Here is a 17,580-nt window from a genome sequence, read left to right as displayed (position 1 = left end):
TTTTTTTTTTTAGAAAATGAATACTATTTAATAGACACTGTAACTCTATCCAGCGTTGCAGCTCCATCTCTCTGATACAGAGATAATCTGATCCTTCCTAACTTCTATGTAGTTTGTTAATATTCTTAAAAAAAGCTATGCTAGCTAAAAATGTCTGAAAATGTCTGAACATTCCATCACAGATTTTTTTATTTTTTTTTGCATGGCTTTAGAGAAAAGATGCAAAGAACAGTGCGGCTGATGTCACTGCTGTCCGGTGATGCTCACCGACTCCCATCATCTCCACGGCGAAGCACGTCTTGCAGCTGGGCGAGCCGAGGACCATCCTCCAGTCCAGGAAGTAGGAGGAGATCAGCGTCGTTTCACCGGAAGTGTCTGTCTTGATCAGCACCAAGTGAACCGCGTCGCACATGGACAGCATGGCGGTTGCATCCACCATCTTACTGCCATCTCCTGCAGCACCACAGACAGAAAAAAACACAACAAAATGGCTGGTTACAGAGGAAAATGTCCACAAAGGTGTTTTAGGATGACTGTGGATTGTAGAAAAGACGGAGTAAATTTCTGCCAAAGAAATTTAAGAAATGTTGAGATTTATCTGAATTTCAAAACTTAAAATTTTTCCACTTCTGAAACTCTTTTCTAGAAATGTTTCTAGAAATTTTAGCTTACCATAGCAAATTTTTGACTTAGGTAAGAGAAATCTTCTGGAAAAAGGTTGGAAATTTCAGAAATTAATCTCAAAATTTGTGAGGTTTGTTTTCTTGCAAATGATGAGTTTTTTGATGGAAATTTTCTTCTTTTAATATATCCAAAATGGCTCTAATATCTCATGCATTGCATTCTTACCAAAGCTGTCTCTGTGGATTTCTAGAAGGAAACCCTCTTTCAAGTCAGGTTCACAGGCACAAGGAACCGGTTTGGAGCGGAACCTCTGGTTGCGGAAGTGCAAGTAGAGCGTAAACGTGGGACACACCTGACCAGGTAGAGGCTCCGAGTCCTGGAGGTGCTCCAGAAAGGCCTTACCTCCAAGAACTTGAAGATAGAGGTATCGCCTTGATGGATCAAGATTAGCTTAGAGAGAATCAAAACAAATTAGACAGAGGACTTAGTCCATTTATTTCCATAAGGCATTATGAGTAACGTCCCTTACTTTTCTTAAGATGCATACTATCTTGGTCAACATGATGACCAGCAGGCTTGGACGGAGATTCTGCATCAATATTTGGAGCACTTTGCTATCACAAAGAAGTGAGAGATAGTACTTTATTTGTGGCATTTAACACGTTAGAAATGTGAAACAGACATCTTTAAATGTTAATCTCTGTCTGACACAGCCTGCAAAATGGTGGCAAACCTGAGTGAAGTGGAGGTCTCTCATCACATCGTCGATGATGCCCCTGCGTTGGAGAGCGCGTACAAAGTCTCCCTCAGACAGAGGCCGATGTACCGAGCCTTCATCGTCTTTTATAGTCTCTGCCAGGACTTCTCGGATTCGTCCATGAACGTCCATCTGACGGGCAGAAAAAAATAAAACTGCTAACATTTACACTGTTTCAAACTGAGAAAATGACATTACAGAATTACATAAGGAAACAAACTGTATAGCAACAATTCTGTAAGAAAGCACAAATTAGAGCTGAGTAAGCAGCATTCGGTGTGTTATCTGGTTATTATATGTGGGACACTGTTTCATAAGACAAAAGTGGCAAACTATCTTCAGAACATTGTGAATTTAGATTTGTTGTAAAGAAACTCCACAGATCTGAATCTGTGGGCACTTATCAAAAGTCAAGAAAATAAACTAAAATTAAAGATTTTGGCTAAAATTGATGTGACATCAATTCTGAATATCTTTAGGGGACTTTAAAATCGTCATTAAAACGTAAATATATTTTTTTAAAATAAAGCCATATCAATAATTCATATAGCCAAATTCAACAGTACGACAGATGAAGAAATATGATTAATCATTTAATCTTTTTCTTAAAAATAGGTATCAGTTTGATGTATTTGCACATTTAATTATTAAGTATGCAATCGACAGAAGAGTCATTTGGAGAATTAAATAAACGTCTCTGTCGAAACTGGGCAAGTACAGAATAAAGTTACTGCTTAAAAGCAAAAAATTAAGATTGATACCGTTAGCTTACCCTGAGGAGATGGTTGTGTATTATCTGCTTCAACTCGGAAGCTTTTTCTGGAGGAAGACACATTATGGCTAATTAGCTTTAGCGGCCAGTCCAGCGAAGATGCATACACAGCAGATATGCACACATATATCGGTTGTTGCTTAAGCTAGATATGATATTTGCAAACACTTGTCAGCTTTGCCTTTTTTGTTTAGACAACCAACTGCCAGTTTCAAACTTGGGCAAAAAGGGAAACAGTAGGACGTCCATATTAATGCCTGACAGAAAAGGAAAACAACATCAAAAAAGCCTACAAATTAAAATTTAAAACTTAACAAACTAAAGACCAAAGTAAAATTAATATCAATATTTTAATATAATATGTATTTTTTTAAAAATCAACAAAATATAGCTTTAGCTGAATGAAATGTGTTTAGGTGTCATATCGGTCGCCCCAGAATCCTAACCATGAGCGACTCCCAGAAAAAGGACCCGTTTCTAATTTGTAGTTCAAAATACATTCTGTTACTGGTGGAAGTGCTTCCAGGGGTGGAGTTCGAAAGTTAAACCAAGTAAAATAGCTATTTGAAATATTCAAAAAGAAATATGTAATATTTACTTGTATTTGTTCTGTGAGGAGAACGATCCCATGTTGTTTTTAACAAAATACACATTTTATGAACGCTCTTCTCTTTAGACTTCATTAGATTTTCAATGAACTTCTAAGTAATCCAGGACTTTTTACTTCCGTGAGGTAAAATTATAAACCAGACAAAATTATCTCCTTGGCCACTAGGTAGGACGAGCTCATATTTATCTGCCACTATGAATAATGTGCAGGGGTAAGGAAGAACAAACGCTCATTACTGCATGGAAGAATTTCTTACCAAGTCGCCATAACAACCATTAAACGCCAATTACATTCAAATCTCTTGGTTGGAGGTGACGCCACACAAAGCCTGTTCCTATCCAACAATCACGCACAAACGTGTAAAGTTTGCTCAACTCTTTTGGAACGTTAACTGAAACTGTGGTTTAGTCAAATGAGATTAAGATTGAGCTTTTTAGCAACAGAAACCATACAGGTTTGGCTTGGAAAATATAGGCAAAATCCTAACATTTTAAGCAGGTGGAGGATCCATGATGCTGTGGGCTTGTTTGCCTTCCAAATGCACAAGGAATAAAGGAACAGAACAGGCCATTATGAATAATTAGAAATACCAGATTTTAAATAAATTTTAAAAATTATTTTAAATCTTAAAATAAACACATGTTCTCATTGGGTATGAATTTTAACAGTTAGCAGGGACACCATAATTGTCAATGTTTTTTTTGTACAACCTCCCCCCTTCCTTCCCACAAACTCACACTTTCTTCTTAACATGGGATTCATTTCTCCCCACACAATAAATGCACTTAATGATTGGACGTTCCTAGATTTTTAATTGAAGTATATCAACAGAACATGATCAGAGTTGTGAGTAAATATACCTGGCTGTAATGCTTCACACAACACAGGGTTGCATTATAAAACAGGATTTTATTGTGTGTTTTTAATACAACTTATTTTTTCTCAACACATCTCAGCTGCCACATTCTCCTTGTTGTTCATAAGTATGTAGGACTGTTTCACCCATCAACCCTAAAGGCAAGAATACAGTTAATCTCAAAAGTGTGCACACCCCAGGTAAAATGCCAGACTTTTGTGATGTAAAGAAATTAAATTACTAATCATTTCCAAACCTTTCTCCTCTCCCTGGAGAGAAAACATAGTGGTGGATGTAAAAAAAAATAGACAAAAAAAAAAAACACCAAACCTTTTGTTTTCAATACACACACACACACACCCATAATGTGGGGGTGCCATAATTCAATAAATTAGCATTTGGTTAAAGTTCCTTTTGATTTAGTTTCAGCATTTAGTCTTGTTGAGTTCATATCTGTCACTAGTTATAATGGAATTTAATAAAGTGAACATGTATGCATACGTTCCCTTAAGCAAGAGTGCATAGGGAGGTTACAAAAGATCAGAAGTTTTCATTTTGCAAAGGTATTAGCCAGGAGGAAAATACAAAAAAAAATCCATGGAATTCAATATATTTATATCATGGCACAGTGAATATACTAATTAGAGAAAATATGGGACAAAAAGCAAAATATGGGAGAAAAGGGACAAGAGGAAATATGGACGTTTCTCCCAGGATTATTGAGAAGGTGAAAATTGCTCAGGGAGGCTGACAGCAGTACTGAAGACCTTCAGGTATGGTTGTGATCTCCATGTACAAGCAACGGTCTCCTCATGTCTGCTCCAAGAAGGTTGGCTACCATTGTTCACACAGAGTTGTTTTCATGTTTGTGGAAGAAAAGTTCAAACAATGTGAAGTACGAGTGAACCTTGGCCCAAAATCTTCATATGAAAAGAGATTTTATTTCTCAGTATCAATGCCAGTCCAAGCAAAGATCAAACCAATTTGAGAAGAGCTTCTCCAGAAGAAAATTCAAGAGCTGCCCTGAGAATCGGACAGATTTGGAGTGGGCAACTGTTGTCAAGTTGGTATGTAGGATTGCTGATAGGCTCTTATAGACACAACTGATTAGTAAAACTAAATCAGAAAATAACTCAACAAAGTAGCTTAAGAATGTGCATCCTCCTCCTTCATGCCACCCTAAAACATGTTTTTCTACAGTTAAATTGCACAGGATATATTCCCATTTATGTATGAAAACGATTCATCAGGTGGAGGCCAGAACAATCACATTGCTCAATAACTACCTCACAACAGACTGAAGGACTGTGTGTTTAACCAGGCGGCCCGCTGCACAGCAGCATCGCAGGGCTCTGTACTCTCACCACTACTTTTCAGTCTGTACACTTCAGACTTCCAATACAAGTCAGACTCCTGATTTCTACAGACTGGAATGGAGACTGAACAGTGAAGCTGTCTAATTAATGCGAGTCACAACAATATTTAACTTTTCTTTGGGATCCATAAAGTATTTTTGAATTTTTAACAGAATTATATTCCAGGGGAATATTTTTAACTTCACAAAAACCTGGTATTTTATCAGGGGTGTGTACACTTCTGAGAGCCAGAGCGTCTCTTTGGACTTCTGTGAAAACTAAAATCTGTTTGCAGTAAGCAGCAGCGGCCCATCAGAAATCTTATTCTGGTGCTCAAGACATTTGGCGGAAAACTGATTTAAAATATTGCACAACAGATTCTGTTCATAAAAAAGGTAGCTGAACTGTTAGCATACCTTGGCACATCTATTACTTTTGGAGCATTTGCAGATTTAATCAACAATTTCTGCCAACTTCAACTTCTAAATGCACTGCTGTAGCTACAGACTGGTTCCTGTTAACTGAAGAGCAACCTGGTGATTCTACTGATTAAAATGAAGGAGTCAAACAACAAAATACCTCATGGGTACCATGAGTAGTTTCATTTAGTAACACAGGTGTGAGTTATGTCAAAGGATTAAGAAGAAAAAAAATATACATTCCACATCCTAGGAGTACAAGGCTTTTAGTCATCCATGAGCTGGCCTGGCTGTTAACCTCCTGAACACAGACAGCTTCGCTTTGGTTTTCTCAACAACAAAAACAACAGCAGGAAAACGTGGACCCAACCAGTGGGTAAAATACATGCAGCAAATGACAAGGAACCTGGCAGTTTGTATGATTTACATAAGAACCTAAATTAATCTTATTAGTGTGGGAGAAAAAAAACCCCTAAAAGATATGCCCTGCTTGTTAACAGTGGAAGAACAGATGGGGCTGTAGAAAACCTGGGACAACATGCAGTTTATCATAAATATTAAAAAAAGAAATCCCGAAGTTGACGTCTTCAGTCTGGGGTCTTCTCTACATTTTAAAGGTTGGATCAACAGTCAGTAACAGAGACTTTGAAATGCAAAAATGTATCCAAAGATGATAAACACACATTTGATCATTACAAACAAAGAATGCAAAAATAAACTTGTCAGATTTTTTTTTTCTATGTACTGCACCTTTAGTAAGTTCCATTCAAAGCCATGTTTCTATGACACAGTACATTCTTGAACAGTGACAACAAGAGGAAAGAAGAAGAAAAAATAAATCACCGTGCTGGCACAAAGATCCTGAGATGTTACTATTTCTGTTAAGATCTTAAAAAAAAAAAATATACACACACTCGCTTGATCTAGTGCTCTTGCATTTTGACCTTAATAAATACCCTCAGTTATGCACATGTTACCATCTACGTCTACTTAAAGAAGTACCTAATCCAAGGTACCGGTGCAAAATAGGAGTCAGTTTCTTGAGGGGGAGCCAGAGTTATTTTACTGGAAGTACATCCAACACAAAACGGTGACAGCCAGGGCAGCTCCAGAACCCACGCTGAGAAGGACGGGCCTCCAGTACTGCCACTTCTCCTGCTTCTTCTCTGATTCAGTAAGTTTTTGTTTCATCTGCTGGACCTTCTGTGCTGTGCCAGCGATCCTCTCCTCACGGTGCCTCTTCCTCAACCTAGCACACAGGAGACATTTGAGCAGTGAGGACATGTGAGCAGTTCATGAACGACAAATGCTGTATGAAAAAAAAGTAGAGAACAAGAATAAAGGTCGGCGTGATCAATTGGAAATTTCACCACGGTGGAATTTGGTTAACTTTTCAGTTTGAGTTAGGAATTCACGATACGTCGGCATCCAAATCAGAATCAGCAGATGCGAGTTATTTTTTAACAAATCAATTAACAGCATGATAAAATAAAATGAGCTCAATTATTTCTTTTATGATTATTAATATTGTTTGGAGGGAAATTTTGTTTACAGAGATCATAATCCATTTTATTTATGGTTTTTGTTGTGTGAGCTTTGTATTTCAGTTTCATTTATTGTTTTTGGTTTATTTATTTAGAATATTTAAAGTATCTTTCAGTTCCAGTGTTAAGGGTTTGTTACAAAATTACAATTTTATTGATCTTTGAGAGGACGAACTTGCATTTATTATGTCAAATATTAGTAAATTATAGCAATAATTACTGGGATAATTTATCATAAATCAAATGCTATCTTGTCAGGCCCAAGTCACTATTGGCCTAAAAATGGATTGATGACTAATATTTATTTCCATCTATTTGTTATTTGTTTTAGGAAGAGGAGAAAGTTGGTCATGTGTTTTCTGTTCAGTCATGTGACAGTGATAGTCATGCAGAACAGGTTGTGTGGTTGTTTAAAGCACATCATTAGGATGTGACCATTTTTACAGTGTCAAAAGGGTAGGGAACCTACATGCAATACAGTTTAGTGTGAGGGATCAGCAATCACAGCAGTATTACTATCTGCCCAATTTTTTATATCGGTGCATCCCTCCTTGGAGTGGCCTTAACCGATGACCTGCTGGTCAGAAACTTGAGGATCTGGTTGGTGAATGCACCGTACGTACCGTCTAAGGTTTGTAAACAAAGAAAACTGACTGTTTTGTTTAATTTCTAAAAATCAAAACCATTGAAATGACAACAGGACCAGTCCCAAGCTCCTACGAGTGTCTAATAACGTTTTAATAAAGAATAATGCCTTATGTTTTACTCCAGTCCTATTCAGACTTGAAAAAAATAACTAAGTCAAATTCCATACATTTCCAGGCCTGAGAAGGCAGCCTGAGCTGCTCCTTCAAAGAGCCAGAGCTGAGCCGGTCCCAGCTCCGTCTGCCACCACTCACCAATTAGTTGCTGGCTTCAGGAACTTTCATTGAAGTGGCAACAGAGTGAAATGACAGGGCACTGAGTTCAGTAGGGCTCAAAATATTAGAGCTAAGCTGCTCTGATTTATCATCTTAGACTTTCCCAGCCCTTCCTGTCATGGAACGTGTTGGATTTAAGAATGTTGACAGCCCTGGTCCACGTTCTCCAGGGAACACCGAGAGACTGAAGATGTCTTCGGTTAGTTAATCCTGACTGCAGTTATGGTGCTAATCACTAATATATGATGCTAAAAATAGTTAAAATTTCAAATCACTTTGTTTTTGTTTCAGTTTGAAAAACTGTTTACAGCACTGTCTCTCTCACACACTGACACAAAGCCTCTCTTCTAGATGAAAATAACTAATTAAATTCTCTAGAAAGAAAGAAAGAAAATATGTTATTTTAGTTGATTTATTTTTTAGTTTAACAGTTAGAAGTAGTTAGCCAAAAGCTTTTAAAACTTAATGCTACATTTTCTATCAAAAACTGTTCACAAATGCTTGATCGGTGCAACTCTGGTGATGTTTATCTGTGTGAGGACACTCATTCCAAACGTGCTGAACTATCACTTACTGCACAGAGTTCTCTGCCATGTTGTGGCAGTCTGAATCCCTCGATGAGAGGTGGTCCCCTGTGCTGGGCTGTGGCTCCAAGCAAGGGCCGTTGGGCCTGCTGGCATTGAGGTGAGGTCTGGGCGGAGGCGTTGGAGGTTGTAGATCCGACTCCAGGTCTTCTCTGAACAGGCCAATCTGTGAGTTCTGCAGCAGAGATCAAGAAACACATGCATGGGCAAATAGAAGCATGGAGGAAACAGGCAGGAAGCCAGGCAAGACCTTCTAAACTTGGAACCCACTCAAATTTTATGATGGTTCAAGTCTATCTACATGTTCAGTTATTGGTTTGTCTTTTGGTTGGAGCATTTTTTGAAAACATCGTATTTTCTGAAGTAATAAGAAGATTATTGGTTACAAAAATGCCATGGACATTGAGGACATAGATCCTTTTACATGTTATATTGTTATGTCATATTGCAGAGAGGTAGGACTGCATGTTACCTTGGGAGGATTTGCTGGATCACCTCATCCACAAAGCGAGTACAACTACCTTGACTTTACACTGAAGCACAGTCCACTTTCGGTACAGTTTGTCTCAACAGTCTGTTCTAAGGCTGCCTATTAGTATGAACTGTGTTTCTCTCTTTTCTGCTTGCCAGGGATTCAAATAAACAATATAAATTCAAAGGGGATTTATAAGCTAATGCTAACCTAAACTTAGCTTCAACTGAAAAACAACAGTTGGAAGGCTAGTCTGTTAACATCAAACAAAAGCTACTAGTATTACCAAGGTAACCGCTGCTCATATTAGAGCAGAAACTAAAAACATTAAAAACAAATTACAAAGTAACATCATCTAGAAGCCAAACACAGCAACTCATTTACATATCAAAGCAATAATTAACAGTCACTAACAAATCACTAAAACACCCTTTATCATAGACACAGACTTTTATCAATGCAAAAGAATAGCATTGATAAATGCTGCCCGACAAGGTGCCTGATGTAAAACATTAAGTTCAGCATTAAACAAAATTGAAAAAAACCAGTAATACTAGGGAATTTATAGCAATTCATATAATGCTCACTGGACATTTTTTATGACTATAAAACAAGTATATTTCTCATGCGTTTCTGGTTCGCTCCTGATCAAACCTGTTCTGCAGAGCTATAGGTCAGAATGAGCTTGGCTCCCTCGATGATGGACATGTAGGAGAAGCGCAGTTGGTCAGGGGTCTGGATCAGGCCCATGCGATATTCCCTCATATCCAGCAGCACCTTCTGTATGTCCACAGATGACGAGCTCCTACTCCTGTCCATCTACAAAACAGATTTATCTGTTTATGGAATACATTTGGAAAGGGTTATGCAGCTAAGCCAGTGTTTTCACTCCACACTGAGGTGCACCAGACTGCTTAACAGCATGTTACCATGAGGTCACCGCCTTGGTGGCTCACAGTGTATACCTGTGAGTCAGTTGTGCAATTATTTTTAATTTATTACAGCATCTTGTCTTTCGTGTGTGCTTCCATTTGTTAGTCAATGTGCTGTTCATTGTTTTTACTACTGAGGGACAAATAGAGGATTGTTCTATGCTAAAATAAATTGTGTTTCAGAACAAGCGTAGATCTGGAACATAGATATGCTCAACCAAGAGTCGCGGTCAAGAGTCGCTTGTATTATTATTTTGTGAGTCAGAAGCTAGAAAGTTTGGGAATCACTTAAATGTTTTTTTTAAAGCTTCAATCTACTGATTTCAAATTTAAAAGTTCCTATCATTAGTGGCCATTAGGTAAACATTATGGGATCAAAGGAGATGTCACACTGTGTGTGTGAGAAAGAGCAGCTGTCGTAAAACAGGCTTTTTCAATTGTAACGCAAGATAAAATACTTATTGAGTAGATATTTTAAGCTTCACTGTTGTGTTGTTGTTTAAGCAGCTTCTACTTGTGATAAGCACCATTAGCAATGTTAACATGGCTAAAGTGACTGTTTTTAGATGTATCTGTAACAGAATGTAAACTCATACTATAATTTTGAATTTTCCAAAACACTGCCTACATTTCCCAAATCATGGTGTTTCCATCCTAACCAGATTAAATGCTTAAAAGGAAACTATATATATATTTCTTTATCCTACCAAATGTTACTGGAGATTTATGTATTGTAAACACCTCACAGATATTCAAATAGTCATCTTTGAATCTTTTCTCAGCAGCAGCATCCACACAGCAGAGTGTTGTCTTAACAGTGACCAGGCAGTGCTTTGCATGACATGTTCAGGGATTGAGAAAAGATCCGATTACTGAGTTTCCAACTCGTCTCTCACCAGTTAAAATTTGGTCGCCCGTGCTCACCGACCAATTTCTTGATACGTCTCTAAATTGGACATGTTTTTAGGGGAGCTTGATAAAGTTCCCTTCTGTAGCTTCTGTGTAACAAACCAAATATATTTCAGCTATTAACCTTGGAGCTGGTAGGTTAATAGGCTCTGATTTATACATCACTTGTAAAAAATAAGAGGGAAGATATATTCTGCTGTCATTTTCTTACAGGTTTTAGAACAGAAGAAAACTTTCTTGAACCCTTTCTAAAGATACTAAGCTATTGAAAAAAGAACTAAAAACAATTCAACATAAGTTTATTTTTCAGACAAAAAAAATGCACAAAGCTCATGGTGCTGAATGAATCTGAAAACAGAAGAATTCCTGAAAGTGGGAAGGAGTTTCCAGGTAATCTCTGACATCACTGTTTTCTGCCTGAAGTAACAATCCAAACATACCGTGAATAAAGTTCAGAACCAACATGCTACAACTTCTCTCTCTAGCTTCCAGCCCTCTCAAATATTACCTTAAGATGACTGACTCATCGTACTCAGATGCCAAACTAAACGGTTTAACCCTTTGCTCTCAGTATAATCAGCGTTAAGCAACTACTTCCCATAACAATAACACTCTCTCACCAAGACCAGGCAAGTGTCCACCAAGGCAAACGTTCCCGAGCGTCCAATCCCAGCGCTGCAGTGCACCACTGAGGGCCCATATTCAGGCCCCAGGGAACCAGACTCCCGCACCTTGAAGAGGAAGTTGAGGAAAGAGGCGGGAGATTCTGGCACCCCGAAATCAGGCCACGTGGTGTAGTGAAAGTGGTAGATCTCTCTGGATTCCCCCGTCTGGGAAGAAACGTATGACATCAGCCATGAACAATGTGCAGCACATACAAGTTCTGGCACTTCTGGCTCAAACCAGAAATGCCAGACAAAAATAAAAACAAGGACCCAGGTAGACTGATTTAAAACCACCTGGTATGAAGTTAAACAGAGGAATTTAGGGGAAATACAATTTTAGCAACACATTAGCCCAGGGGTCTTCAACCTTTACAATCCGTTCCAAACAGCCATTTCTACCCTCTGTCGAGCTGAATGAAAATATCAACTATAGGAAATTTTAAAGAAGAAAAACATAACATTGTTGCTCAAAAGAGAGTGGACGCATTTTCTTCTGTGGAAAATAAAGCAAAGAAAGTGGACAGTTTCCAACCGTTTCTTGTTGGTATTCATAGTTACCAATAAGAAAATAATATTACTGGTACTTTAAGGGTCATTCTGTTGTGGGAATTCAATGCAATTCCAACATGAAAAAACCATTAGTCTGCTGAAACCTGCATAATAACTACATTTAAAATATCAGATTGTTCTTTATCATTTTTGTCAAAGTTATTAAGAACCAATGTGGGAAACCCAAAGAGCCACTTGTGGCCCCTGGAGCTGCAGGTTGCATCTAAACCATTTAAGCATGCTGCAGGATCTTCCTCTTTTGAACTTTGACCTTGTTTTTGTAGGGCCCTACTAGGATTTATGTGACGTGGAAAATGCAGACAGAATTTGACAAACTAAGTGGAATCCACAACAAAACACGGAATTTCACAAAAATATTTCTTATCAGCAAGCAGGAAAAGGTATTTTGTGATTTCTGAAGTATTTTGGCTGCTCCAGCTCCCTGTACCGGTCTATACCTCGTCAGTCAATAAGTGTTTACACACCTACTGGAAATTGCACATTCATTTACTCATTAAAATAGTATTTATATTCTGTCTTTTTTAATGTTCATTATGTAAATAAAAAAAAGCAACAAAAAAAAGTAATCCTATTGAGTTGCACATCCATTGGATCACGAGTACAATATTTCTATTTTCTAATTATTGTTGTTAGTCTTGTATTCATATATTTTTGAACATTTGGAACTATTTTAGTGACTCATTCTGATGCTGATGTTGCACCTGAATTTCAGGCTGTTTCTATTCTATTCTAAGATTGGCTAGACTCAGCTCGGCTCCATATATATGAGAAAGAGAGAGAGAAAGAATAAATAAAAATCGGTTGCCATTGAGAAAAGGCTCACTGAGACACCAGAGTCCTCCAGAAAACTAAAAAAACTCAAAGCAGAGCACAAATTTCAGATTATTGCTTCCAATGTTTCGTCTCATGCTCACCTTTGTGTTCTCTAGTTCTAGCACCCTGATTGTATAATGGGATTGGTCCTCTTCTGACAACAGTCGAACAACAAAACCCGTGTCAGTGAAGGACATCTGCAGCTCCTCTGAAGTGGGCCAGTACTGAGCACACTTTTCCTGCGGGGACAGAGAGGTCATCACTCAGGCTCGAACAGGAAGCAGCTTGCAGCGTTTTCATAGACAGATGAGTATGTGTGACCTAAGCAGCATTCAAGACAGACTCACAGTCTGTCTTGAATGCACCTAAAGTTAGGGCCTAAAGTTAGTCATTCTCCAAACTCCAAACAGCAGTGGTGCAAAAAGTGGGTGCCCCATTAGAAGGGGCGCCACATGATGGCAGACAGCAATTATTTCTAGTCCGCATTTTCTGTATTTAACAGCTGTTTGTGCTTATAATGTGCCAGGATACACGTCAGAAAGTACTTAGCTGCACAAACACTGTAAGTACAAGCTCTGAGCAGTCCTGGTAAAATAAATTTAAAAAAAAAAGAACACAAAACATAAGAGCTTAAAGTCTTAAAATATATGACATATTGCATTGTTTCAGAAGGGCTAAGCTGTAATACAGAAGCACCATGTGAAGAAACCGAGAGCAGCCTAGCTTCGTAGAAAGAGACTCAGATTGTAAGTAGCTGCAGATCAAATGCAGCGATTACCTGATGCGTAGGATGTGCACACATCTCTAGCTTTCTGTTCTTCAGCTTTTATCTGGGTGTTACCCTGGAGCTAACCCATAGCCATGACATTAGGGAAGCAGTTGTGGCTGTATCCATCATTTTCAGAAGAGCTAACAAAGCCATTTCCAATGTTTTTGTAAGTTAGTCACTTTACAAGAAAAAAAAAGAAAAAGAAAAACGGTTGCCCATTTTTACAGGAATGGACCCTTTAGCAAGTTCCTCCCTGTGAAGGTCAGTCATCCATTGCTCAAAGAAAAAACACTCTTCAGACTTCACTATGTTAAAGTTTATGACAGAGTGGCTGCTAAGAACCAGTATGGCTTGTTTGAATGGGTTGGGAGGGGAAAGGTCTGGAGAACTGAATTTGAACAACACACAAAGGTTTGGGCTCGTTTTACAGCTGCAGGACCATGGGCCTGCAGCAGCTCCAACCATGACCTCCTCCATTTCTCTTGAGTCAAACGTGAGGCCGTCTGTCTGCCAGCTGAGGTGTGGCTGAATGTTGGTCGTGAGCAGAAAGGTACAACTGACAAAAGGGTCGGGATGTGGACGAGACCTAGACAATGTCCAAACCTCAACCTGATTCAGAGGCTCTAGTGGACTCTCAGAGAGCTGTGTTTAAAAAAAAAAAACTGAAAGGCATAATAAACTAAAACACAAAAGAAGAATAAACCAGCATTTCTGCATAGTGGAAAAGTAATAAGACCAAAGAGTTGATGATAACATCATATTCTTGCTGCTGTAGGCAGATCAACAACCTGAATTCTAGAAAAGACAGGAGGTCATAAAAGGAAAAAAAAAAAACTCTTAAATCACATGAGCTGATATTTTATTCACAACAGAACACTGATCCTAGCATAACGGATGTTGAACTTCAACCAAATTAAGCTCAGGTTTGAACTTGCTACATGTTTCAGAACAGTTTGGATGGGGAAATGTTTGCCACAGTGAAGCATCTTCTCTTCTTTTCAACAGTTTGAAGACGTCTGGGCATTGAGGTCATGAGTTTCTGGAGTCTTGGAATTTGGTTCCATTCTTGACTGATGCAGGTTTCCAGCAGCTAAGAGTTTATGGTCTTCTTTGACATATTTTTTTGTTTAATGATGAACCAAATGTTCTCCTTAGGTGAAGGATCTGGACTGCAGGACCAATTCAGCAATACTCTTTTCCGACGAAGCCAATGCTGTTGTTATGGCTCCAGTATGTGGTTTGGCATTGTCCTGCTGAAATACACGAGGTCTTCCCAGAAATAAACGTTTTCTGGATGAGGTTGCTCTAAAACCTCTAGATACCTTCCAGGGTTCATAGTTCCTTCCAAAACATGCAAGCTGCTCATGGTTTCCAAAGTCGCCAACAAGAATGTCAAATCTGGATTCATCGGAACATGGAGCACTGTCACTGTGAAACAGTCCTTTTTAAATTCATTGTGGCCCACAGGATCCCACGGTAGATCTAGATCCTGTTCACATATTTCATGACAGACGATTAGGTGGAATCTGCAGATTGTACATTAGATTATGTTTACCGACAGTGGTTTCTGGAAGTATTCCTGGGTCCATTTAGAAATGTCAATGACAAAATCATGCTGACGAGTGACGCAGTTTTGTCTGAGGGCCCAAAGTCTATGGGCGTCTAATAAAGGTCTCTTACAGACAGGTTTCTCCAGTTTCTCTGAATCTTCTGATAATCGTATGCACTTTAGATAATGAGATTGTTGTTCGTAAAATGTTCCACAATATTTTATGCATTCTGTCCCAAATGAGACAGCATGCCCATCGTTACATCTGAAACTCCACACACACTCCAAACTCTCTCTTATAGCTAATCATGCTGCAGATCTGAAGTAAGTTAACTTAATTTCAACCAGGTGAACGCTTTCACACATTTCTGCTTTTCCAGACATTTGCTCTGCTCCCCATGTTCTGTTAATAAAATGTTGGCTTGTGTGATTTAAAAGTCTTCATTTTATTCAATTCTAAACAACATCCTGACTCTTAAAATTCAGGTTGTAGAAACTACTGAATCATAATCACGTTTTTCATGCAGTTTGGTTTGGTTACTGTAGAATAAACAGCAACATACAATTGTACTGTTGTATTTCATGCGTTGTTGTTCTTTCGGGTTAATATTTCTTAATATTTAAAATTCTAACAATAGGTCAGATATTTTTTCAAATTTTATGTCCTGAAACATAAAACCTCAGAACCAAAAGCTGGAGCACAGTTCCATACAGAAAACATAGAAATGCTTCTCTCTCCCACATGTACAGCTTACAAAGTTTTTCCTTTCCTCAGTTAAACAGCAGAGAATGCTACATATGTGGCTAAGCCCAGAATTACTCATATCTGTAGCAGATTAAATATATAGTTGTCATTTCATTTGACTAACATCGTCTTTCTGACTGGAGGTAATGACGCATAGAAGTGACCTGACTTTTTGAAACATCCCAAACATGCAAAAATGCAGTTAAAATGATAACTTTATTGTTTCAAACTCGATCCTTCTTTTACACCGTTGTATTAAAATTAAATAAATCCTCATCTCTATATATTAAATCTCAGGCAGAGGTATAAATAATTTGGTATGTATTAAGTAATAAAGACAGACATTTCCAAACACAGTCCTTGTATATAAAAACTTGTGGTCATCATGTGCTGAGGTGTTACTCACAGATCCTTTCTCTATCACTCTGTTGAGCATTATAACGGCTTTAGAACATTGCTCCCAGACCATCAACCAGAAATGGCCACACGTATTCCTCAAAGGGCCCTGTCAAAGTAAAAAAAATAAAAAATGTTCATGAAAGTGTGACATACCGAGTAGAACAGTGTACAATACAGTAGCATTCGCTCAATGGCTTCCATACCTGAGTTAGAATGTAAGCTCTCTCGGCTTCTTTCACAGCGACTAAACTCGCGTTAATGTAGTCATTGTCAGCGTTTTCAAGCTTTACCCGACTGTGATCATCTGAGGAGGAAAAAAAAAAAAAAAAAAACATCAGATGGCGAAGCAATTACAACAATGCAAATTCTCAGCCACCATATTGGAAAGAAAAACAAACAAATCTCTCGTGCAAAGACTCACATGGGCTGACGTCTCTGTAGCGATTCAAATTCCTGTTCATTGGAAGCTTAGCTACTTTGTACGGATATTCAATGGCTTGGTTGCGGATGTCCTGGTGCAAACGAGAAGAAAGGTTAAAGGTTAGCTTTCAGGTTGCAAACACAACATTTATGTAAAGACCACACAAAGTGATGGAAGGTCTTCATTACAGTCTTTCTGCTCTTCTTGATTCACTTAAAGTGTTCCACTTTGCTTGACTCGTTAGTTAGTGAAAAGATTTTCTACTAGCTGGGTTCCTACACACAAAACTCCATACATTTACATTCTCAACTTCTAGAGTTCTCAGTCCTGTTTAAGTCACCTTGACTACAATATTTAACTGAGAAGCAGAAACTAATGGTAGCAAATATTAAGGTTTGTTTTAAAATTGAATAAAACAATGTACTGCCTGATACCAGTAGTGGAAATTTGATTTGATTATTTTGTGCTACTACCAAAATATATTTGCAATGTTGAATTTTGTACACCAATATACAGCTAGTTAAAATAATGTAATATTTTTTTATTCTGTGATTGTAGCACTCTACGCGGCTAAAGAGAATTTCGTTTCTGACAGTTTCACAGCCGTTTGGGTTCCAGCCATGCGTTTTTTGGACTCCTTGTAGACGTTGTGCAGTTTGAGGGATTTTTGTTCTACTCTTTTACTTTCGGACTGTTGTGTTACTGTGGCAACAAGGTTTGTAAATATAAACAAGGTTTGTTTATACAAATGGGAGCGGCCGATTAGCAATTCAAGAGCCTAAATAATACTTGAACTATGGCCCCAAATCCCAGAGGAGTTGAAAAGAGCAGAGCGTGCCAACAAACGATGGTGCCATTCAGGACATTTCACTGTGGAATATCATCTCTGTCACCT

At 38.3% G+C, this 17,580-nt stretch overlaps 2 protein-coding genes across 3 annotated transcripts in view; both read right to left on the bottom strand.

Moving 5' to 3' along the window:
- cep76 (centrosomal protein 76) overlaps positions 1–2,412 on the bottom strand; it is a 13,543-nt gene extending 11,131 nt beyond the window's left edge. Inside the window, exons 1-5 of one of the 2 annotated variants that reach the window (XM_015059860.1) lie at positions 2,154–2,412; positions 1,358–1,513; positions 1,154–1,238; positions 850–1,074; positions 268–453 (exon numbers count right to left, since the gene is read on the bottom strand). In XM_015059860.1, coding sequence (XP_014915346.1) covers positions 268–453; positions 850–1,074; positions 1,154–1,238; positions 1,358–1,513; positions 2,154–2,216 — 715 coding nt within the window. In that variant the 5' untranslated portion in view covers positions 2,217–2,412. Of the gene's footprint in view, positions 1–267; positions 454–849; positions 1,075–1,153; positions 1,239–1,357; positions 1,514–2,153 lie in introns of those variants that run through there. The other variant, XM_015059861.1, reaches the window with a different exon arrangement.
- A 3,138-nt stretch (positions 2,413–5,550) lies between these two features.
- On the bottom strand, positions 5,551–16,809 carry LOC106964363 (tyrosine-protein phosphatase non-receptor type 2-like; the record flags this gene model as incomplete). The annotated part of the gene is made up of 8 exons (XM_015059859.1): positions 5,551–6,642; positions 8,432–8,616; positions 9,568–9,732; positions 11,375–11,584; positions 12,904–13,041; positions 16,272–16,370; positions 16,468–16,568; positions 16,686–16,809. Coding segments are annotated over 8 exons (1,209 nt in total), but the record flags the coding sequence as incomplete, so codon positions are not given.
- Between the last annotated feature and the right edge of the window lie 771 nt (positions 16,810–17,580).

This window comes from Poecilia latipinna, unplaced genomic scaffold, assembly GCF_001443285.1.
Source record: "Poecilia latipinna isolate Pla-1442-1.1 unplaced genomic scaffold, P_latipinna-1.0 Scaffold1664, whole genome shotgun sequence".
Classification (NCBI taxonomy): domain Eukaryota; kingdom Metazoa; phylum Chordata; class Actinopteri; order Cyprinodontiformes; family Poeciliidae; genus Poecilia; species Poecilia latipinna.
The sequence above is the reverse complement of the archived record's forward strand: the minus strand, read 5'-3'. Positions and strand labels throughout refer to the sequence as shown.